At 37.0% G+C, this 25,687-nt stretch overlaps 1 protein-coding gene across 8 annotated transcripts; it reads left to right on the top strand.

Moving 5' to 3' along the window:
- The first annotated feature begins 1,598 nt into the window (after positions 1-1,598).
- LOC131930495 (zinc finger protein 271-like) lies at positions 1,599-23,234 on the top strand. Of its 8 annotated transcripts, none has more exons than XM_059287010.1 (4): positions 1,599-1,732; positions 8,917-12,796; positions 22,437-22,542; positions 23,127-23,234. In XM_059287010.1, exon 2 carries the CDS (start codon positions 8,936-8,938, stop codon positions 11,573-11,575), a length of 2,640 nt encoding a protein of 879 aa, XP_059142993.1. In that variant the 5' UTR covers positions 1,599-1,732; positions 8,917-8,935; the 3' UTR covers positions 11,576-12,796; positions 22,437-22,542; positions 23,127-23,234. The 8 variants fall into 8 exon arrangements, with proteins under 8 accessions (XP_059142993.1, XP_059142998.1, XP_059142994.1 ...); XM_059287015.1 differs by lacking the exons at positions 22,437-22,542; positions 23,127-23,234 and adding exons at positions 3,509-3,588; positions 18,626-18,949 and having other exon boundaries at positions 1,599-1,706; positions 8,917-12,874; XM_059287013.1 differs by lacking the exons at positions 1,599-1,732; positions 22,437-22,542; positions 23,127-23,234 and adding exons at positions 2,445-2,540; positions 3,509-3,588; positions 18,626-18,949 and having other exon boundaries at positions 8,917-12,874.
- The last annotated feature ends 2,453 nt before the right edge of the window (positions 23,235-25,687 follow it).

Here is a 25,687-nt window from a genome sequence, read left to right as displayed (position 1 = left end):
AAACGCAAAGTGCTTACAGTCTAGCTTGGGGCAACGCTGGAACCGCTTGATTAAACTTAGTAAATGACTATAGTACCCTAACTTATTCATAGTCTTTTAGCACCCACTTAAACGAACGTAGGGGACATAGCGAACACGGTAAGGCCTGGGGCGCCAAATAGCACCCTGTCGGGGCACTAGATGGCGCCCTTATTCGATTCAGTTAAAGACTTAAGTAACCTTTCTTATCCATTGTCAATTGCACTGTTTAAAACGAAATTATGCACCATAGCTCTCACATGGGAGCCCAGAGCGCTAAACCGAACCCTGTCGGGGCGCTTGCGGACGTGCCTTATTCAAATTAGAGAACGACTATGATACCTCAAGCTTATCCGCAAACAGAAAGATAGAAGTAAACATAGAGTACATTTAGGAGCGGCTTCTAAACTGTTATTGATTACAAATAGTATTTAGTAAACAGTACGTTCAGTGTATACAATAAATTGAAGGCAGTATTTAAAATGTGTTTTACTTATCATATTGCACTTTATCAATCTCCGCTAATTATGTAATTATTTTTTTTCCCAACACCAAAACACGGTAATAAAAAGTTTTGTTTTTCCCGCGATGTAAGGTTTTTTTTAAAGGGAAGTAATTGTGTTTTCCTGATTTATCATGAGGCGTTATTAGTGCTAGATAACTAAGTTTGGAAAATGAAATTTGTTTTAGAACACCTTCAATATTAATTTTGTAACCAAATAAGTTTAGATTATAAGCACTTTAGATATATTACATTAGGGCGATCAAGTCTATATTCTTTTACTAAATTGAATCAGGCGCGTCCGCCGGCAAACAGCAGGGTGCGATTTGGCGACCTACGCTATCCCGTGAGCACTATGGCGCCTAAGTTAGTTTTAAGAAGAACCCTACATTATTGACAAGGCGGCACACGACATTTGATAATTAAACCGAGCCTGGTTCCGTACGCCGCGCCCCTATAGAAGTGTAGTCGGGGGCTCACGAGGTCGCCACTCCACGTCTCCGATGCTTAGGCGGTGAGTGATTAACTGTGATACTACGGTGAGTGATTAGCATACACTCAATGCTTTTATATGCTGGGCAGTAGTGTAGACAAAGCCGTGCCCCGATAAATATGATCCTAGCGCAGGAGTTGTTTACAATTAAATAACAGTTTTAGAAAACAAGGCCATTCGTCTAACTCTAAGACGATGGTAAACCAATGATTTAGACTTTATTTGCCTTTTATGCATTACTACACCTTTCATCCGATTGCCATGAAACTTTGGAATGTTGCTGAGAATACTCCAAGGAAAACAAAATTTTGCACGGGTGACGACCCGGCAGGGTGCAATTTGGCGACCCGTGGTATCCCGTGAGCACTATGTGCGATAGAGAATGGATAAGATGGGGCATTATAGTATATATATATATATATATATATATATATATATATATATATATATATAGCCTATATATATATATATATATATATATATATATATATATATATATATATATATATATATATATATATTATATACAAGAGTTACAATGCGAATTAATAAAAGGTAAAAACCTATTTTTTTATTCTTAATTGGCTGAAGAGTATATTTAAAAACTTTATTTAGATCTAGATCTATTTAATACTATTTATCTTTATCATCTAGATTCTAGTCTTGTAACAAGAAAGATTGAATACTGAATAAGTAGGTCTAGGTCTAGAGATCTACGGGTTTGTTTGATTATTAAAATTATATATATATATATAGAATCTATATTTTGGTAAAATCACGATATAGCGTCGGTTATTATTCCGGAACTGTACAGCAGTAAAAAACAGTAAAACCATGGCGTAGTCTGTCGAGCCGTTCCGGAAACCACCGGAAATACTGTAAACCATCATTTATTTGCCGCCATATTATTTTTAATACATAATGTTGAAAAATGTGCAAGGATTGACTTTAGTTGCAATTTAAATACTGTTTTGCTAATTATTTTGTATTTCTAATTATTTTAAGTGTATGTGCTAATTATTGCTGCTACTAAACATTATTCTAGATCTAGTTATTCTTACTACTTTTAACTTTAGAAAATCTAATCGTCTTATTTACTAACAGAACTAGAGCTGGTTGTCGCAAATCTTCTGCAGGTTTTTTCTGTTTCTTAAAAAAAAATCATTAATTACTACACTCGACTTTATTAATAATATTTAGATTTACTAGATCTAGAATCTAATTGTTGCTAATTTTTTGTCAGTTAAACATTAAATTAAGTTAAAACATTAATTTAATGCACTTGACTTTATTTTTCTTTCAACGGTCAAATAAACTATGGTTTACAGTAACGAATGTTACCGAAACTCAACGAACATTACCCAATAATTTCCGACGCTATATCGTGATTTTACCCTATATTTTTATCTCACGGCCCAGCGCCTCGAAGCAATTTACAAAGATGGCGGCTCGGTTTCGTTTTCATTAGGACTTAGAATTAGATCTTACATCTTAGATTAGAATCTTAGTATAAGACAAAATAGTAAAGTAAGTTAGCAGAGAGGGATACACAATAAACAGTGATTTTGAACCCATCTTCAATTTTAGTAATAGAAAATAGGGATGATTATAGATACCAGTGTCCGATAATGGAATCTTCTTTTAAAAAGGGGTGTTGGGTTGTTAGTAGTATTGTAATCTCGACTAATTTTATGGTTAGAAATTAGGGTTAGGCGTATGGTTGGACCAGGGTTGGGGTTAGGGACAGGGTTAGCATTGACAATAGCCAGCCATGTGTGTATTTAGTTAACTACCAGTAACCTAACACCCCTTTTTAAAAGAAGATTCCATTATCAGACACCGGTGTAAACATTCTCCCGAAAATAGTAAATACCCGTTTCTTATTATAGGCCTATAGGCTAGCAAATAGAAATACGGTAATCTATCGTTTTGGGTACGTAAAATCGCACGCGGCTATTAATGTACGAAAACGTTACCTCATTGTCAAGGCTTTAATAGAGGTGTATTGTGATATGTTTGTGTCAAATATTATAGATAAATGGATAATAAACCTAAATCAATGGCTAAATATATCAAATAGGCCAGAAATTAACTTTAAACAGCAGTGTCTGCGAGCAAGATTTGCTATATAAACAGCAGACGTGTAAAATAGAGTGGCTTCCCCCTGAATCTTATAAAAATAAAACTTAAACAAGATGGCTGCTATAGTAGTGCTATAGTAAATGAGCTTGGTTGCATCTGTTGGAAACATCGCTAGTCTTCATTTATTAATGAAAAGTTTTAATTCAATTGTTTAAAAACAGATACATAAATGAAACAAGGAAACATTTTTGTATTTTAAAAAACCTAAATCCTCCTCAAAATGTGAAATAATTATTAAAATTTAAGGAGTCACCTGTTTTTCACATTACAAGTCGCGGGCGATTTTACGTACCTAAAACGATAGATTACCAGAAATACTAATTAAGCCTGGCTAATCTATCGTTTTATTTTAGTTTTAGGTAGATCTATGTAAAATCAGTAGAGGCTAACACGGAGGCTAATTGAAAGGATGCTCGTAACTTGGTTATGTCATGTAACATATTTACTATTTTTTTAATATAGGCTAATGAATGATCCAAAAATCATCACGTTTTAAATGTTTAAGAATATATAATATAGATCTAGATCTAAATTTTTAAAAGTTATTCATATGCATGTTTATTTCAGTTTTGATTAGGCTTAATTAGTGTGTTTTAGCAATGTTTAATTAGGGTAATTTATAAATGATAGCAATGTCATTGTAAAATGAATCTAACCCTCCTCCCTTACTGGACTTGAAACCTGTGTGTTATTCACAAAGCTTTGTCCATGCTGAGTTTAAAATATTAAGATTTGTATCTATTTTTTTTTAAACAGTAATCGCATTAAAATTGATCAAGTTAATGAGAAATGCATTCTAAACAGCATCACTGGCAGTGCGCATGACAGGCATCTCGCTTGCGTAGTGACAGACAGATGCTCACTCAAGTAGTTTTGTCAATCAGAAAAGTTAACCTATCAAATACAATTCATCAGGCCTATAAAATTAAGAGGCCTATCACATTAAAATGATCGCCTGTGACCGAAAGATATAGGCAAATTACAAACATTGCAGCCCACCTGTGTTCTTTTGTAAACCGGTGAGAGAAAACTCACAGTATGAGCGTGTTCTAAATCAAGTCCAAGTACTTTGTTAGCCCAAGTTCTAATTAATAATTCTAATTACTAAGTACTAATTAGTAATGTAAGCCTAGACCCAACACTAAAATCATTTAATTTTTCAGTATATGAACAAAGAACAGTGAGAATAATATTATATTAGACTAATTAAAATCTATGAAATCAATAAGAATTAACAAAAATTAATTATAACACATTTGAAAACAACAAATAATTAGGCATAAATATTTGTAAATAAGCACACAAAGGCCAACTCGCAATAATTTCAGGGATTAACACAGATTAAAAAACAAAATAATCGATCGTTGTGGTTTAGGGGCTTTTAGAGTCATAGTATAATCCAAAAGCCAGGTGAAAGATCCATAATGAGACTTAATTAGCCTAATTACGCTAGCAAAATAGGTAAAAAAAAAGTGTCAAGTAAAAAGAAAACGTATGTAAGCAGTGACAGAGGATACTGCTATACAGCTTCCGTAACAATAGCAATGACGTCACGCACAAAAAAAATATTGTTTTCTTGACATATCAATAGCAATGACTTCACTCACAAAAAAAATATTGTTTACGTGACATGTGGGTGATTTTTTTTTCTCAAAATGAGTACAGAATATTTACAATTTTAATTCAGAAACAGATCAATCTAATAATACCCTACCTAACAGTGCAAGTTTGGAACCTTACAGATCGATATTTTAAGTTTTTAAGCAACTTAAAACTTTACCCAAGTTTATGTTTGACCTTCAATGTTGGAAGCTAATTAAATTTTTTTCTGGCAAAAATGGCTTTGTCATCTTCAGGTAGCATAAAAATACGCTTAAAATCTGCCATTTTTCATGTGATAATCATTTTTTTAAAACCAAATTCTAAGAAAGTCACTTTCCTGCTAAGCAAAATTTTCAAAAAATGTGTCTGGTTTTGGGTCTGCAAACAAAATATGTAGGCCTGCTATAATATTTTTTTTACACGATCTATCTATAGTTGTTTTTTAACAGTTGTAAAGGTCCTTGAAATTTAAAAAAAACCTTGAAATGCAGTGTTTGTGAAAATTGCTGCTGTCACTGCACTCATCCTATTTTCTCCTCCCACCACTTGTAAAAAAAAATCAGCTATTTGCTTTAGGGGGAGGTGGGGCGCTAGATTTTTGACATCAGTATTAGCATAGTTCCTTCTGAAATCTTCTTCTTCATAATGAAATATATGTGTCACCTGGTTATGTGCCATTGAAGCCATTGACTCTGATTTCTTCCTGCTTTTCTTTTTGGATTCGCTTCCATAGCTTTTGTCCACCCAAGTACAAACTACAAGGCAGAAGTTGTTTGATTTTGGAGTTGTTTCTCCTAGAAGAGTGGCTGCCCTCTGCTAACGAGCCTCATCTGCCCGAGTGTTCAAACTTGAGACATATCGGTTTAGCAACCATGAGCTTTACCGACTCGACCACACCAACCCCACTTCTGAAGTGATTTCTTAGTAAAAATAACGTTTCTGTAATCCTGCAATGTGTACTTACGAATTTCCACAATATTTTTTTTTACGTCAGCGCGCATATCAAGGTGGGGGACATTGGTGGTGAAATGGTGCAACATAAGGTTTTAGATTTTGGATTTTGATGTGGAAATTAGCCATATACCTGGGTATATTGTAAAAGCAGGCATACGACAGTGTACATTTGTGTTGTAGGCCTACCACTTGTTATAGTTCAGGCCTACTAAAAAAATTTCTTAGATATTTCTACACATTTCTATATTACCAACAGTAGAAAAAGTGACCACTGCCACTATAAACAGAGTTGTTTGTATTGTGGTTTACATGCATGGGGTAGGTCTAGAAATTGTACTAACATTTTAAACTAATTATGTTGTATTATATATTGGATATATATATATATATATATATATATATATATATATATATATATATATATATATATATATATATATATATATATATATATATATATATATATATATATATATATATATATATATTGGATATATTTTTTAATAGACTGATAAACCTAATAGTTCTTCAATCTTCAATTAATTTTTCTACTTCCCGGGCTAATATTTTTTAAGTTCTATCATTTTTAATGGTACCAACTTTTAAATATACCTTCCTTCTCCAAAGCAAATTTTAAAATGTTTTTCTGGCATATTTTGCCCTGCCACCTATAGCTTGTTTGTATAACATGAAAAACCCACATTTTTGCTCTTGGTAAACGTTTTAAAAACTAATTGTAAGAAGGTCACTGGAGCTAAGATGAAAAATCTTTGAAAGTCATGCATCTGGTGTGGACATCATATTGATGTTAGCAACGATCCACACCTCCAAGGTAGCGAGTAATACTAATATTTTTGTGTCAAATATAATAGTAATAGATAATTGAATAATAAACCAAAATCAATGTCCAAATATATCAATATAAGCCAGAAATTAACTTTAAACAGCCTAGTTTGCGAGCAAGATTTGCTATATAAACAACGGCCAACTGTAAATTAGGGTAGTTTCCCTTGAATCTCTAGCTTAAATGTTACCAAAAAACTTTAACAAGATGGCTGCTTTAGTAAATGAGCTTGGTTGCATCAAGTGAAAACATCGTTAATCTTTATTTATTACTGAAAAGTTTTACTACTGATGTTTTAAAACAGGCACATCAAAAGTTTGTAACATTTTTGTAGCTCTCAAAATGTGAATCCTTCTAAAAATGCCAACTAATTACAAAAATTTGATACGTCACCCTTTTTTTACTTTCTCGTATACAGGGTATAGAGAAAGTATTCTGATAGTGCACAAAAATCACATGAAATTTTGACGGTTTTCACCGTTTTTCACCTCAGTTCTTATCTGGAGTATAGAAGACTTATTTTAATCAGGCAAAAATTATAAACCCACATTTATCAAATTTTTGACGTTTTATGCATAATCGAGTCTGAAAAACTGGGCTTTGCAATTCTTTCAGTGTATGTGTGTCTGTGAACACGATAACTTGAGTACAGTTACAGCTATGTTGATAAAATTTCATATATAAGCATTATATCAAATTTCTAGTTCTGTATCAACTTTTCAGCAATTTCTGATTAACCGGAAGTGGAACTAATTCTACTTTAAATTTTTCAAAAGCCTATAACTTGAGTTCTGTTTTAGATAGCCAAATGAAATTTCATATGTAAGTAAAAGATCTAATTTTCCACCTTCTTTCAAATTTAGAGTATTTTCCGTTGACCAGAAGTAGTAATGGACGCTATTTCTAATTTCTCAAAAATGCTTGTGAATATATAAAGTACTAATAATATTCCGCACTATTATACACATTTTGTTTCGCATTTCTTTGGTGTGCAATTCTTTTTTTCTACAAGATTCTATTCTATTTTTAAAAGTTTAAGTACTTAAACATGGATTTAAAAATCATGTCTATATATAGTATATCCTGAGTTGCCAATCCGCCGTAGTGTTATATAAGAATATTCGAGAAAGCTTAGGGGAGATAACTACTGGCTTTTTAACATTACTAGCCTCTGTAGATTTTATGTACATAAAATCATAGATTACCTTAGTCTGTTAATTAAGAATAGTAAGGTGTACTTTTGACCTAATTTCTTTATTTATCTCGCAAGCGACACTTTAGTGAAAGTAGAGGGGTCGGCGTGGTCGAGTCGGTAAAGCTCATGGTTGCTAAACGGAAAAGTCACGAGTTCGAACCCTCGGGCAGATGAGGCTCGTTAGCTGGGGACAGCCACTCTTCTAGGAGAGACAACTCCAAAATTAAACAACTGCTGCCTTGTAGTTTGTTCTTGGTTGGACAAAGGCTATGGAAGCAAATCCAAAAAGAAAAGCAGGCTGAAATCGGAGTCAATGGCCTCAATGGCGCATAACCAATTGACACGTAACGCTTAATTGTGTTGGAGGCGTGGTCGAGTCGGCAAAAAGCTCATGGTTGATAAATTCGAACAAAGTCTCGATTTCAAACCCACTGGCAGATAAATCTCGATCACCTTCAACACTAATAATTAAGAACGAAGAAGAAGAAGAAGTGAAAGTAGCTTTGTTTTAAAATGAACTTATATTCAAATAAACTTCTAAACTATGATTCTAATGTTATGCTGTGTATGATTAAACAACGGTTTGGGAATAATTCTCATGTCCTTAGGTGTGGTCACTATGCCAGTCATATACCCCCCCTCTCCATTAATGCCAATTAATTATAATCTTGTGAAAAACAAGGCGCGTTTAGATGTGTGCTGCGCCCAAAGCCAATCATTTGGCCAGATTTATTATTTGTCATGTGGCCCCATATTTTAAAAACATAAAGCGTTGCGCTTTCCTCATTGATGATTGTTTTTTTTTTCATTTTTTAAAGTGAAAATATGAATTGTTATGATTGCAGTTTTTGTAACATGGTATACTTACTTTCTGTCAATTTAAAAAGCATGGCATGTTAATTTTGTACAAATATTGTATAAAACAAAAAAAAAATTTAAGTTTGATTTTATTTTCTACCATAATCCGCCACCCTCAGGCATATACAATACATTAATTATTTTATTTTTAAAATTGTTTATTGATTGTATTAACTTTAAGCTATCTAAATTCATTTCTAAGATATTTTAATATGCTTCTGAGAAGTTTTATTGAAAAAACTTTATTTTGACTATAGTCACTAGATCTGTATAATCACCACTTTAACATTTAAATATCTAATCCTCAGTTCATTTATAAGAAGCAGCATGGGAGAGGCAACTGCTGATTTAGATTTACAGTCTGATGAGTTTAAAGAATTTTCAAATTCTGAAGATGTGAAGCCACTTCTATCTACAGTATTTTCATCTTCTTCTGACATAAAAACAGAATTATCATTTTTAACTTTCCGTGATATCAAACCAAACTTGACATTTATAGCTTCACAGGATGATAAAACCGTTGTTACGCCAGATTTTTCATCTTCTACAGACACAAAGTCAGAATGTACAACATTTTCCTCTTTTGATGATGTAAAACACCATATGACATTTCTAACTTCTCAAGATAAAACAACAGGATTTTTAATTTTTAAAGATATGGAACCTGCTGTATCAGCAGTATGTACAAGATCTGAAGATATAAAACCAGAATTAGAAACTTTATCAACCAACACAGAATTAGAAATTTTATCAACTACTGAAGATATAAATCCAGAATTACAAAATATATCAACTAGTGAAGATCTAAAACGAGAATTAGAAACTTTATCAACTAGCGAAGATATATTCCCAGAATTAGAAACTTTATCAACCAACAAAAATTTGAAACCAGATTTATGGACAAAATTTTTAGATTCTGAGGACAAACAACAAAATGGACTTGAAGAAAAGCTAAAACTCTCTGAAGATGAAACATATCTCTCTGTTGATCCTCATGATCATCATGAACAGTTTTTTCAAAGATCTAACTTGAATAAACAAGCTCAAGTAGAGGAGAAGCCACTTGAATGTGATGCTTGCCATAAAAGGTTTTCAGATAGTTCTAGGTTAAATGAACATAAAAAAGTTCATTCAGGAGATAGGCCATATGAATGTGATTATTGTCATAAAAAGTTTTCTAATAGTTCTGCTCTAAGCAGCCACAAAAAAATACATTTACTAGTTAGACAGTATGAATGTGATGTTTGTCACAAAAGGTTTTCAAGGAATTCTTATTTAGCGAAACACAAAAAAGTTCATTCAGGAGATAAGCCTCATGAATGTGATGTTTGTCACAAAAGGTTTTTAAGGAATTATGGTTTAGCGGAACACAAAAGAGTTCATTCAGGAGATAAACCATTTGAATGTGATGTTTGTCATAAAAAGTTTTCTCAGAGTTATAATTTATATGCACACAAAAGAGTTCATTCAGGAGATAAACCATTTAAATGTGATGTTTGTCAAAAAAAGTTTTCTCAGCGTTCTAATTTATATGCACACAAACAAGTTCATTCAGAAGATAAACCATTTGAATGTGATGTTTGTCATAAAAAGTTTTCATATAGTTCTGCTCTAAGCAACCACAAAAAAATACATTTACTAGTTAGACAGTATGAATGTGATGTTTGTCACAAAAGGTTTTCAAGGAATTCTGGTTTAGCGAAACACAAAAAAGTTCATTCAGGATATAAGCCTCATGAATGTGATGTTTGTCATAAAAAGTTTTCTCAGAGTTCTAGTTTATATGCACACAAAAGAGTTCATTCAGGAGATAAACCATTTGAATGTGATGTTTGTCAAAAAAAGTTTTCTCAGAGTTCTAGTTTATATACACACAAAAGAGTTCATTCAGAAGATAAACCATTTGAATGTGATGTTTGTCATAAAAAGTTTTCATATAGTTCTAGTTTATATACACACAAACAAGTTCATTCAGAAGATAAACCTTTTGAATGTGATGTTTGTCATAAAAAGTTTTCATATAGTACTACTTTATATGCACACAAACATGTTCATTCAGAAGATAAACAATTTGAATGTGATGTTTGTCATAAAAAGTTTTCTCAGAGTTCTAGCTTATATAGACACAAAAGAGTTCATTCAGAATATAAACCATTTGAATGTGATGTTTGTCATAAAAAGTTTTCACATAGTGCTAATTTATATGCACACAAACAAGTTCATTCAGAAGATAAACAATTTGAATGTGATGTTTGTCATAAAAAGTTTTCTCAGAGTTCTAGTTTATATACACACAAAAGAGTTCATCCAGAAGATAAACAATTTGAATGTGATGTTTGTCATAAAAAGTTTTCTCAGAGTTCTAGTTTATATAAACACAAAAGAGTTCATTCAGAAGATAAACCATTTGAATGTAAGGTTTGTCATATAAAGTTTTCACATAGTGCTATTTTATATATACACAAACAAGTTCATTCAGAAGATAAACAATTTGAATGTGATGTTTGTCATATAAAGTTTTCACATAGTGCTATTTTATATATACACAAACAAGTTCATTCAGAAGATAAACAATTTGAATGTGATGTTTGTCATAAAAAGTTTTCTCAGAGTTCTAGTTTATATAGACACAAAAGAGTTCATCCAGAATATAAACCATTTGAATGTGATGTTTGTCATAAAAAGTTTTCACATAGTGCTAATTTATATGCACACAAACACGTTCATTCAGAAGATAAACAATTTGAATGTGATGTTTGTCATAAAAAGTTTTCTCAGAGTTCTAGTTTATATACACACAAAAGAGTTCATTCAGAAGATAAACCATTTGAATGTAATTATTGCCATAAATATTTTTCTAGAAAAAATAAAACGGTTCATACTGGAGATAAGCCAGATGAATGTGATGATTGCCATAAATATGTTTCTAAAATAAAGCGGCTCCCGACATATTGGCTCCCGATATAAGTGCTCAAGACAAATGGGCTTCCGACAAATCGGCTCACGACATATTGGCTACCGACAATTGGGCTCCCGACATATTGGCTTTTGACAAAATGACTCCCGACATATTGGCTCCAGACCAATGAATGGCATGACCACTATTGGCATAAAAGTAACGATTTTGTCCTACCTCCAATACCACTATATACTCTTTTAAATGCCCGAATGAAATTGTTTTTCATGAACCAACATTAATTCACAAACACAGCGAGCCCTTAACAGATAAATTTCACCAATTCTAAAGTTTTGATAATGTTTAATTTACAACAGAAAAGATCTGTTGCTTAAAAGCGTGCACAGAAGTGTAAATGTACGATATATGTATATTTATGTATATATATATGTATATTTATGTGTATATATATGTGTATATATATGTGTATATATATGTTGGCAGGTATCCTAATGTTGGCTGGTTATTGAATAGTTGTCACAGGTTGCTTGTTTTTTGTGTGTAGTTATATTCTTGGTTGGTCGTAGCTGGATCGGGGTAATGTTCTCCCCTCCCCTTCTCTCAAGACACCGCCCGGTTCTCACGGCACTGGGTTCTGGCAGGGTGTGACGGTGTCACGGATAATTTACGACCGTAAGGTCGCGACGGTCAGTTCTTGTCAAACAGGTGGTCGGAAAGTATGGGAAAAAGTTTGTTTGGATTCAGCCTATTTAAGAGGACTGTGTTCAGACCTCTGTCTCTTACACACCAAGCTAGGGCTATAGACCAGTCTAGGCCTTATGATGGCCGCAGAGGCTGGTTTAGTGGCCCAGCTGAGGTATTGTTGATATGGCCTGGTGTTTACACCAGCGGCCCAACACCTTGTTCCAGTGGCCCGATATTATGCTCCTGGCCTGATGTCTCCTTCTTGTGGCCCGATATTATGCTCGTGGCCTGATGTCTCGTTCTTGTGGCCCGATATTATGCTCGTGGCCTGATGTCTCGTTCTTGTGGCCCGATATTATGCTCGTTGCCTGATGTCTCGTTCTTGTGGCCCGATATTATGCTCGTTGCCTGATGTCTCGATCCAGTGGCCAAATGTCTCGCTCTGGGGCCAGATGTTTGTTTTGGAGGACGGATATGTTGTCCTTGTGGCTGGGGAATCGCCCTGCCTTTTGTGTGTGACGAACTGGGTCGTGTAAGGAACTCGTATACATTCATGAAAGGATAAAATTGTGGTTGTATCTAAAAATGTAAGTGATTTATTTTTTTAAATTTTTACATGTATTAAGAATTCGAGGGATGTTTCTTTTATTATGAAAACCGGCCAGGTCTTTTTTGTATCCTTTTGTTTTTTTTTTTGCTTGTAAAATACATTTTTGTGAAGTAGGATGAAGTTAAATAAATGCATTAACTGGGTGTTTACCAAGTTTTATTTTTAGTGTAAAATTAATGTTGTATTTGTTTAGATGTTAATTAGTTTTGCTCAGGTCTATTAGACTCCTTTGTCACCACGCAAAGGTGCACGGATTTGAGAGAATAATGGTCAATACCATCTTACCATGTATTAAGAATTCGAGGGATGTTTCCTTGATTATGAAAACTGGCCAGGCCTTATTTGTATCCTTTTGTTTTTTGCTTGTAAAATACATTTTTTGTGAAGTAGGATGAAGTTAAATAAATGCATTAACTGTGTGTTTACCAAGTTTTATTTTTAGTGTAAAATTAATGTTGTATTTGTTTAGATGTTAATTAGTTTTGCTCAGGTCTATTAGACTCCTTTGTCACCACGCAAAGGTGCACGGATTTGAGAGAATAATGGTCAATACCATCGTACTGTGATGACGCAAAATTACGTCAGACATGTTTAGCAGATATAGGTTAGCAGAAACAGACTATAGGCCTAGTTGGTTGGTTGGAGAGGCCAATGGGAATACGGCAAATGACCGGTCACGTGAGACGGTCAGCTGACCACTGAAGCGTGGGCTGCTGTTAGGCCGGCAGTGGATAGGTAGCTAGCGAGGAGAGAAGGTGTTAGGTTGTAGAATGGAGCAGACGTAGTGATGTAGAGAACAGAAAGTTAGTGTTAGGATTGGTCATGGGAGTGCGTAGTTAGTAGTATAGTGAACAGTTAGCAGTAGTAGTAGTAGTAAACAGTAGAGAGTATAGAATAGGCTAGTAGGAAGAACTTGATTCTATAATTTTAATAAAGAACATTTTTCATTTCTATACTTGAACTTGTGTTATTGGATTCATTCGTTCCGCCTTCTTAAAAATCCCCACCCTCACATCTGGCGGAGCTCGGGACGAACCGCGGATCGAGGACGGGAAAGAAAGTATATCGGTTTACTCATGACGGAGTACGACTTGTGTATTGCTTTCTCTAACTCATCACAAAGCGGACTTCTTCAACCGGAACGAGTGGATTACCAACACAAGGGAAAAGTCAACGTGTCCAAAAAGATAAGTACCTTCCAAAAAATTTTTTTTAAACGTTTGGGTTTAGACTCGTGCTGGATATTTTGTACCAGCGGGTTTCCTGTCTTTTGTTTCTTCGTTACACTTACATCCTGTTGCCTTAGTTGTTTTTTTTAACTTCCTCAACACTACACACAAATACACCATGGAAGCAGAATTAGAATTATATAAACAGGGTATGGCAATGAACAAAAAGGGCGAAGAGCTAGACGCATGGGTAGATGGTAGGTTAGAACAACGGCTAGAAAGAGAGGCTAGAATAAAGGCAAAAGAGGCAAAAACATTAGCAGAGGCAGACCTGGAAAGGAAAAAATTAGAAGCAGAAACAGCCAGGATTAAAATAGAATCGGACAAAGCAATAGAACTAGAAAAACTGAGAATACAGCATGAATCAATAACAAACAACCAAAACAACACTATTCCTGCTCCAGTAAAACAAGAACAAACCAACACCCATAAGAGCATGCTTTTCAAACTGCCAAAATTTCAAGATGATAGAGATAGCATAGACGCATACATTCGCAGGTTTGAAACTATAGCAAAAGGAGAAAACACACCAGAACACCTCATGAGCACACACTTACTCACCCAATTAGGAGGTAAAAGGATTAGACGCTTGCCACACGCTCATCGAAGACGAAATAAAAGACTACAAAACACTCAAGCAAACACTCCTGGAATTCTATAATTTAACAGAAGAAAACTACAGAAATAAATTTCACAAATTACAGCCAAACAAAGAGGAAGACTTCAGAGTTTTTTCAAACGAAATTAAGCTTACATTAGACAAATGGATAGAATCATCAGGCATCAACAAAACTTACGAAGACCTCCTACAATTCATACTTATAGACAAAGTACTAAACAGTGTACACGCAGATCTATTTGCATTCCTACAGGAAAGGAAACCCAGAGACATGAAAACAATAACTGATCTATCCCAAAAATACATTGCTGCCCACCCCACAAAACCAATTAGCAAACGAACCGATTCAGAAATAGTACCAGTCTACGTAGCCAACATAAACGATGGGGTCAGAAGCCGTACCCGCAGTGCTAACAACAATCGCCCACACTCAAGTAGACCAGAGCAACGCCCACTGCCAAGAAATAACCTTTACCAGATACCAAACAGAGAACCTCGATGTTATAGATGCAATCAAGTTGGTCATATGGAAAGAAACTGCACGCAAAACACGAACTACAGGACCAACAACGCCAACTACACATACAACGGACCAAGAAACAACAGATATAACACACATGCAGCATTTATAGCCTCCCAAACGAAAAACAATAGACTCAATACATTACAGGCAAGAATTAACAAAACACCAGCGTACGCAATGAGAGACACAGGTTGTTCGGCCGTTGCAGTACGCAACACATTCGTACAACAGCATCAATAAACAGGCAGATCACAAAGAATACAAAGTTTTGGAGGTGCGATACAAACATGGCCTACAGCTATTGTTACTATAGAAACACCAACAGCATACAAAACAGTTGAAGCTGTGGTATTCAAACATGGCCCTTACGACATGATTCTGGGCAACATACGAGGTGTAAAAAGATTCCAGGTAGAACACAACACACATAGACACGCGCCAACCCCATGTCAACAATGCCCTGCAATAGAAAGCTACAATTCTCTCAAGTTAGTATGTACAGCACAACAGCAAACGATTTCCAGATTACAAAATGATATCACACAACTCATAGAACAGCTACAATGTAACCATCTACCCCATCGGTCTTAGCACATTAACCCCATGACCAAGCATTTGACCCGGAACGCCCCCACGAATGATTTTGAACAACGGACATAATAGTGAAGTAAAGTCGAGTTTTTTGTTTGTTAATCTAAGTAGTCGAGAAAATCGACGTGAAGTCGATATAGTTGAAGTCGAAGTCAGTGCAGTCAAATCCGAAGTCAATAGTGTTATTGAAGTCAGTGAAGTATAAGTCAGAACTGAAGTCAAAAAAGTTATTTGAAGTCAGTCAAGTCAGTCAATAAGTTGTTGAAGTCGTAATTGAGGTCATAGTGACGTAGTTGAAGTCATGTTGCAGTCAAAGAAAAGTCTTTGAAGTTATATTAAAGTCGTTGAGGTCATAGTGAAGAAGTGAAATCGTCGAAGTTAAGGTGAAGTCTTTGAAATCAAAGTGATGTCGTTGAAATCTTTGAAGTCAAAGTTAAAGTATTTGAAGTCGAAGTAAGGTTAATCTAAGTCAGTCGTTGAAGTCTTCGAAGTCATATTGAAGTCGTTGAAGTCAAAGTGAAGTCTTTGAAGTCATATTGAAGTCGTTGAAGTCAAGGAAAAGTCTTTGAAGTCAAAGTGAAGTCGTTTAAGCCTTTGAAATCAAAGTGAAGTTTTTTTTTTAAAGTCAAGGTGAAGTCGTCGAACTTTAAGTCAGTCAGTGAAGTCTATTAAGTTAAAGAGAAGTCGAAGTCAGTCAGAGAGGTCTAATTAAGTCAGTCGTCAGAGGAAATCAGTCGTAATTTGAAGTCAGTCGAAGCCAGTCAGAGGTCTATGAAGTCAGTCGATTTAGTTGTCGCAGTGGAGTTAGTCGTCAAAGAGAATTTAGTCGTCAAAGAAATTAGTCGTTAAGTGAAGTCGAAGTCGGTCAGTGATGTTTATGAAGTCAGTGAAGTGTCGTCAAGGTGAAATTAGTCATCATAGTGAAGTCAGTGAAGTTACTGAAGTCCAAAGTGAAGTCAGTCGATAATTTGAAGTCAGTTGAGTTACTGAAGTCAAAGTGAAATAACCGAAGTTACTGAAGTCAGTTAAAGTGAAATTAGTCAAGCTACTGAAGTCAAAAGTGACGTCAGTTAATTATTCAAGCCAGCCAGTTAAGTCAAGTCAGAAGTCACATAGTGAGAGCTGCTCCACTATATGATAACGTGTTCAAATGTTGATTTGAAATGGCACAATATTATTGATATACACTTACATGTCTATTCTTTTTGTGAAGCTATTTCTAAGCTCTAGTAGTGTTTACGTCTATTGAGTTTATTAGGCTTTACAGATTGTTGTTAGATTAGAGTGTACTGATTTTTTTTATTTGGTTATGTTGTAATGTTATTTTTGTATGCTGTATCTACCGCCAGACAAATGTTCAGCACGTTAAATTTGGGATTGAGGTTTTTTTAAATGGAAGGTTCCTCTGTCTGAATACTTGTCTGCGCGGGCACTTAAATGTTCACGTAAAGCCATTGCTCATGGTCTCGTAATACAATTTTCAGACCACCAACACTCACAGAGAATGAGACGAGATGAAGCAGACACTTCAAAGAATGCCGCCACCTGAAGCCCATGATCACGTTGAGTTACCTGGACAGCGAACAGCCTGCTGGACGTGAATAGCCCTGGTCAAGACAGCGAACGCATCGCCACCACTTCGCCCCACCCTGTGGTTGAATAACAGACCGCCAGCTCCGTACATCTAAGTCGGCAGATACAAAGGGTAGAAGACCCATCGTCCAAGTTCCCAGCGTCGGAATGTTGCGTCATTGTTCGCCACCGCATCAGACGGCTCCAGTTCATCGTATAACCACTCTACGTGGACGTCTCAACCAGCGTTGAGATGAGATTGTTGCGTCATCACATTGACCAACGAAAGTTACGCCTACACCCGCCTCACGGGAATTTACATCAAACTCGCTACAACCCACCCACCACAGAGGAACGCCACAATTACATAACACGTACACATACACTTACACTGCTCGCAGAGCCCGTTCAACCAGTTACACATTCTACTAAGATTGGCTCAAGGCCAGTACACGACAACCTAGCCAGAACTGAGTTTCACATGATTGAATTCACACATACCATGAAACATAGACATACATTATCAAGCAGAAACACCCAACGTCAAGATACTTACACGAGAACTAGAACAATGGCATTTTTTTTTCAGGAACACAGACACAAGATTTTATGTTTTTGTAAACTGTGCTGTCCCATTTTGTATTTGATTTACATGATTGATGTTAGGGATAGAATAGAGTAGTAAGATAGATAGTTGTTGATGTATTAGATTAGTAGTAGACGCTGAAAAATATAATTTGTCAGCTACAGAAAGGGAGGGAGATATGTGATGACGCAAAATTACGTCAGACATGTTTAGCAGATATAGGTTAGCAGAAACAGACTATAGGCTTAGTTGGTTAGTTGGAGAGGCCAATGGGAATACGGCAAATGACCGGTCACGTGAGACGGTCAGCTGACCACTGAAGCGTGGGCTGCTGTTAGGCCGGCAGTGGATAGGTAGCTAGCGAGGAGAGAAGGTGTTAGGTTGTAGAATGGAGCAGACGTAGTGATGTAGAGAACAGAAAGTTAGTGTTAGGATTGGTCATGGGAGTGCGTAGTTAGTAGTATAGTGAACAGTTAGCAGTAGTAGTAGTAGTAAACAGTAGAGAGTATAGAATAGGCTAGTAGGAAGAACTTGATTCTATAATTTTAATAAAGAATATTTTTCATTTCTATACTTGAACTTGTGTTATTGGATTCATTCGTTCCGCCTTCTTAAAAATCCCCACCCTCACACTTACCATGTATTAAGATTCGAGGGATGTTTCCTTGATTATGAAAACTGGCCAGGTCTTATTTGTATCCTTTTGTTTTTTGCTTGTAAAATACATTTTTTGTGAAGTAGGATGAAGTTAAATAAATGCATTAACTGGGTGTTTACCAAGTTTTATTTTTAGTGTAAAATTAATGTTGTATTTGTTTAGATGTTAATTAGTTTTGCTCAGGTCTATTAGATTCCTTTGTCACCACGCAAAGGTGCACGGATTTGAGAGAATAATGTTCAATACCATCTTACCATGTCTCTCTTTTAATCGGTTAACAAAAACAACCCTCCCCTTACATTTTGGTGTCAGAAGTGGGATCGCAGATGATCCCTCTTTCTCGAACAACTAAATCCCCCTAACATCTATAATAATAGTTTCGCTGTCTGTCTGACAAGAACGCTCTGTCTGACAAGAACGCTCTGTCTGACAAGAACGCTCTAGAGAAAACACAAGCAAATTAAAAACATGCATAGTATTTCGAAAAACGAAGTATGACGTCGACACATTTAGCATAGAGTTGAAAATAATCTCAAGGCGGAAAGTGCACACAGTAATATAATGCACAGTAATATAATGACGTCATTGATTATCGCGTAAACATTTAATAAAAAGGAAATTTTGTCTAATCTAAATGGTTTGCGTGAAGAGTTTCTTGCATACAATTCTTCGGGTAGGGGCGAAGAACGTCTGAGCCCCCCCCCTCCCCAACTCAAAAGAAATTTCCTCATCGATACTCTATAATAAAATTACCGCCTAATTAATGTGTCTAATCTAAAAAGTGGTTTTCTTGCAATGGGACGGTAGACATGTTTTTTTGGGGGGGGGGGGGGGGGGGGGGGGTGGTGTGTGGGGGCGGGGGGGGTGGGGGGTGGGGGGTGGTGTGTGGGGGGTGGGTGGGTTGGTTTCAGTGTTTCTTTCAGACTTTTTCCTCCCCGGAGAGGGGTGGGGGGTACTTGAAATTTTCGGGGGCGGGGGTAGAATTTTCTGGGAGGGGGCGGACACTGGAAAAAGTATATAATTATATTTCGTTGAATGGGACGGTAGACATGTTTTTTTTGGGGGTGGGGGGTGGTGGAGGGGTGGGGGGGGTGGTGTGTGTGGGGTGGGGGGGGGGGGGGGTGGGGGTGGTGTGTGGGGGGGGTGGTGGGTGGGGGGTGGTTTGTGGGGGGTGGGTTGGTTTCAGTGTCTCTTTCAGACTTTTTCCTCCCCGGAGAGGGGTGGGGGTACTTGAAATTTTCGGGGGCGGGGGTAGAATTTTCTGGGAGGGGGCGGACACTGGAAAAAGTATATAATTATATTTCGTTGAATGGGACGGTAGACATGTTTTTTTTTGGGGGGGTGGGGGGTGGGGGGGAGGTCGGGGGTGGTGTGTGGGGGGGGTGGTGTGTGGGGGGTTGGGGGGTGGGTTGGTTTCAGTGTCTCTTTCAGACTTTTTCCTCCCCGGAGAGGGGTGGGGGTACTTGAAATTTTCGGGGGCGGGGGTAGAATTTTCTGGGAGGGGGCGGACACTGGAAAAAGTATATAATTATATTTCGTTGAATGGGACGGTAGACATGTTTTTTTTTTGGGGGGGGGGGGTGGGGGGGTGGGGGGGTGGGGGGGGCGGTGTGTGGAGGGGGGTGGTGTGTGGGGGTGAGGGGTGGGGGTGGGGGGTGGTGTGTGGTGGGGGGTGGGGGTGGGGGTGGTGTGTGGGGGTGGGGGGTGGGGTGGGGGTGGTGTTTGGGGGGGGTGGGTTGGTTTTAGTTTAGAGAAAAGAGACAGCACTATCAGCCTAGCGCCCGTTGTACCCTTCCTCAACGGGCCATTTTTCTCGTATTTATATATATATATATATAATTATAAACTAGCCGGCCAGGCACCAGAATTTTTTCCATGCATCTACCGCCCCCCCCCCCCCCCCATGACTTGTGTGTTGTGTTGAGCATATACCCGGCATAGCCCGGATTTAATATATATGTTACCTTTTTAATTAACCCTAACCACAAACAAAAACGCAAACATAACTTGAGTACTGTTTCACATAAACGAAATTTCACTTAAACGTAAAAGATCTAATTCTCTGCTTTCTTTCAAATTTTGAGTAATTTTCGTTGACCGGAAGTAGAACTTTACGCTATTTCCGATTTCTAAAAAAACGCATATGAATTAATGAAGTACTAGTTTTCCGCACTATTATTTAAATATTTTTTTCCGTTCACTTGCTGCGCAATTCTTTTCTCTTTTATGCACTCTTGGTATTTTAAAATCTTGAGGCGAGACCTAGAAACAAATAACCGCATTTTTTTTTTAATAATGGTAACCATGTTCACAAGAGAAAATTCAGTTCGAAAATTCACACCTCTCCCTGGCTAGCGAGATATCGAATAACAGTGAGAGAGAACATGTCTTACAAGCCATACACTCGGCAGCATTTGTAAAAGTAGTTACTATAAGTCCATAGTAACGATGAAAACAGTTCTAAAGAATACAAGACATCACTATAACATGACAACACAACTGCAAACAATGGATGGTTGCAATGTTTTTTTTATTGAATACAATGTTTGTATATACAGTTAGGTGTGTTTATATTCATAGTTATTAAATTTTAATGTTTTATTGACGTTAATATCTAAACTACAAATGATTGCATTTTATTATCTATTTTTATTATTGAATGCATTACAATTATTAATGTACGTTATTGTTTCTTTTGCTTTAATCAACAGACAGTTGTATAATGAATATAATTACAAAACAGTCTTATTTTAATAAAATATTTTATCCTGCGTACCAGATCGTGCACATTTGATGAAAGGAGAAAGTGGGAGGGGGTTATATTTATCATCATGTTATATTGTGTCATATGGAATATGGTTAAAATACTGCTGTTGTATAACACTGTCAGTAAGTTTAGTTGTTTTTATTTGTAAAAAAAAAAATAAAAAAAATCTGCTATAGGCCCATGAATCTACAATCATTGGATAATTAGGATGAAAAACGACGATTTTCTAAAAAATAATGTGATTCTTGTAATTCATTTATATGGTCACATAAATTGCAAAGCACTGAGTTTACATTTTGTTCGTGATGAGGCAAGGAGGGGGGGGGGGTTATGAACATATTTGTTCTGTAACGTCCTGTGGAGTATGGGGTAGGTTTCAAATGTCTTTTAGGCATGTTATGAAACATGTACACGCTACTATAGGGCTGGTAAATAGGTCACCAACCAGTTCTACAGCTCAATAAAACCTGCATGAGCCATAGAACTATTTATTGACCTACTTACCAGCCCTATACTTGTCAGCATGTCTAATACTTGTGTCAACAAAAACATTTTGTACGAGATCACTGCGAAGAATGATTTGATTAGTTTTTAAATCGACTTTCTCTGCAAAATCCAAGTAAGTTTATGTAACATCCGGGATCTCTTAGGTGACTTCAACTGTCCAACCAGCTTTATCTCCTATATCTTCTAATCCAACCAGCTTTATGTCCTACAACTTCTCATCCAACCAGCTTTATATCCTATAACTTTTCAATCAACCAGCTTTATGTCCTATAACTTCTCAATCAATCAGCTTTATATCCTATAACTTCTCATCCAGCCAACTTTATATCCTATTTCTTCTCAATCAACCAGCTTTATGTCCTATAACTTCTCAATCAACCAGCTTTATGTCCTATATCTTCTAATCCAACCAGCTTTATGCCCTATACTTTCTCATTTATGTCCTATATCTTCTCATACAACTAGCTTTATGTCCTATAACTTCTCATCCATTATGTCCGCATCCAGACAAGCGTACTGTTTGCTGGAATAGTTCCAGATTGATGTAATCTTTTTCCTTTTCCAGCAGAGTCTCGAACCTGCGACACAGGGCATCAAACGTTGGACGGTTCTCTGGGAGGAAGGACCAGCAGCTGCACATGAGCTCGTATCTGGGGACGGGGAGGGTTAGGGTTAGTTGGTTGGTTATGGGGGAGTTGGGGTGGCGTTGTATGTGGGATTGTGGGAGGTGAGTTGTAGGATTGTGTGGTGGTGGGATTTTGTGTGGGATTGTTGGAGTTAAGTTGTAGGATTGTGTGGGGGTAGGAGATTGTATGGGGGTGGGATTTATTGTGGGAGTTGAGTTGTGAATTGTTGGGATTATGTATGGGGGTGAGTTGTGTGGGATTGTGGGGGTGGGTTTGTGTATGGAATTGTGTGGGGTGGGATTTTGTGTGGGAGTTGAGTTGTGCGGGTTTGTATGGGGGTGGGATTTTGTGTAGGATTGTTGGAGTTGAGTTGTGTGGGGTTGTGAGTGGGTGGGATTATACATTGAGGTGAGTTATGTGGGGGGTGGGGGTTGTGTGGGATTTTTTGTGTGTGATTGTGTGGAACTTTTTTGTTGCTGTCGTAATTGATGTGGAATTGTCAAAATTTCTCTAGCTGAGTGGGTTTTTAGTTGTCAAAGTGGATGTGTGAGTGGGTGATTGTGTGGTTAGGATTAAAGTTATCTACATGACAGAACTGCAGTGCTGAGGTTTCTCCATTTTCTTGCCAGCACTAACAAACTTGAAGACGTCATGGGCAGACAACCCGGGGTAAGGACTGGCACCTGAAATCAATGATCAAACTCCTTTAGATCGATATTTTGTCAACTTGGGCTGGGGTGCGTGGGGTGGGTGTGGTACAAGAAAATAAAATATAGGCTGGACATTTGGAACAAAATAGGGCTGGTAAGTAGGTCACCAACCAGTTCTACAGCTCATTAAAACCTGCATGAGTCATATAACTGGTTGGTGACCTACTTACCAGCCTTATTGCCAGGTTCACCCAGTATCTTTTACATCACAGGTACTGTTTATTTTATCTTGAAGGCTGATCTATTCAGACCCATCACGGTATCCCGTGTATTAATATAATAGTATTAATGTACACATTTTGTGAAGCCCTTTTTCATGACACAATGTTGTAGGAAGCTAATGCTATTTTGTTGTATTTGTTTGCTATCTAGAAAGTTCGCTCCGACCCCATCTATCAACACAAAAGTGTATAGTTTGCAATCAGACTGTTGGTTGCAAGACATTCAAGGTGAAGGTTACATGCGCCTGCTTAATGAATTTGCCGAGATTTACAATCTACACACCCCCCCCCCCCTCCAAACCCATACACTAGCCCCTCCTACCAAACTAAAGTAAAACAATAGACTCACCCAAAGATAGTCCCCCCCCCCCCTCCAACACCGTAAAGTACACTGTTGTGAACACACGGACATGCCATTCGGGAGATCCGATGCGTAGCACAACACATAAGACAAACAACCACAAACGGGTTACAAAACAAGACTGAAACAAAGGCTCGTTGAAACTAAAAGAATGTATATACACTATCTACACCTTACAGTCTAGTTTAAACAGAAAATACACAAGCTAGTAAACTAAGATACAGTGGCTAAAAACTAGTATAAACCTAACCTGTACTAACCTTGGAGATCTGGACAAAACTGAGACGATCACACACGTTTTCATACACCTTACATACCCTTTCATAAACTGGTACAAACCGGAATATTACAACTCACAACACGAGAACTGAACAAGGACGAACGGGATAGGGTACCAAGTAACAACAACATTCACCCCCTTCACTACATACACCCCCCAACCCCGCCCCGCCCCCCTACTAATGTAAACCTATGAACTCACCTAGCGTTACAATCTCCCACAGAAGAATGCCGTAGGCCCAAACATCAGATTTGGTGCTGTGTGTTCTGTCGATCAAACTTTCTGGTGCCAACCATCTAACCGGCAGTGGGCCCTGTGAAGTTTAGAAAAACACTTGTTTTAAACTAGATTTATCATTCACCTACCACTTCTGTTATAATCTACTTCACCTACGCCGCTTTAACGGTAACGGGTTCGAATCTAAAACGAAGTATGAAAATTAATGCTTGAAACGAATAAAACACAGTTGGAAGATTCTACAAAGGAATCAATGTCCTAATAATGTAAGCCATAGCAAGATGAATCAACATTGGGATTTGCCACCAACTAGCAATAAAGAAAGTAAAAAATACTTTCTTTAGACGTAGCGATCCATTGTGTAGATGAACTAGGGTTCACGTTTCTTGACTTCGGCATATGAAGGGATGGCGTGGTCAACACTATGCCCAACGTATTGTCTGGTACCCATCAGAGCTTGGTGGATTAATCAAAACCAGGACCGAACTCGAGACTTTGGGGCTGGCCTCCAACGCTCTACCATTCGACCACGTCGTCCCACACAAACTCACAATAGGATGCATTGAAACATAATATTTAGTTTAAATATTCTAACCAAATGCTAAAGCCACCAAATTGACATATGCTTGTTTTCTACAGATAAAACAATTATTTTCTGGCCAAATTATGTGGCAACTGAATTGGACCAATGTTGGAGTTTCTTCCCAGACTTTAAGTAAAACAAGTTAAAAAACCGACGATTAAATTATAATGAAACTAATGAAGTTAATTAACCTTCAACTTCAACGAATAACTGAAAGTATACAGGACACCGTGACGCTAAGTTAACCGGCTAGCCTGACAGTTATGTTGATTTCACAGGACACCGTGACGCTAAGTTAACCGGCTATTCTGACAGGTGTGTTGATTTCACAGGACGCCGTGACGCTAAGTTAACCGGCTATTCTGACAGGTGTGTTGATTTCACAGGACACCGTGACGCTAAGTTAACCGGCTTGCCTGACAGTTATGTTGATATGGACATTTGTTGGACATTTTGGGGAGGTGGATGGACATTATTCGAACCATTGAGGGATGGGAGGTGGACATTGCATGGACATTGGGGGAGTTTTGGAAAATTTGCTTTGGTATTTATGTGGAAATGGACATTGTATGTACATCTTAGTGGTTCTAAAGAAAAGAAAAACTTTTAAAAGTTATATGACTTCAATGAAGTGTGTTCTTTTTTTCTTCAAGGTGGAACTATATACCAGGAAAAAACGAAACAAAACTTGTTCTTCCTGAAATCCATGACTATCAACATTACAGATATAGATACAAGATGGGCTTTTTTAGATTTGAGATATTTAGATATTTGAACGCTTTAATTTTTAAAACAACA

This window comes from Physella acuta, unplaced genomic scaffold (genome assembly GCF_028476545.2).
Source record: "Physella acuta isolate Inbredline_101_S28 unplaced genomic scaffold, ASM2847654v3 ptg001787l, whole genome shotgun sequence".
NCBI classification, from domain to species: domain Eukaryota; kingdom Metazoa; phylum Mollusca; class Gastropoda; family Physidae; genus Physella; species Physella acuta.
This window is presented reverse-complemented; position numbering and strand designations above follow the sequence as displayed.

Excerpts from the sequence above, each read along its gene's own strand:
- LOC131930495 (XM_059287010.1), top strand. The coding sequence starts at position 8,936 with ATGGGAGAGGCAACTGCTGATTTAGATTTACAGTCTGATGAGTTTAAA.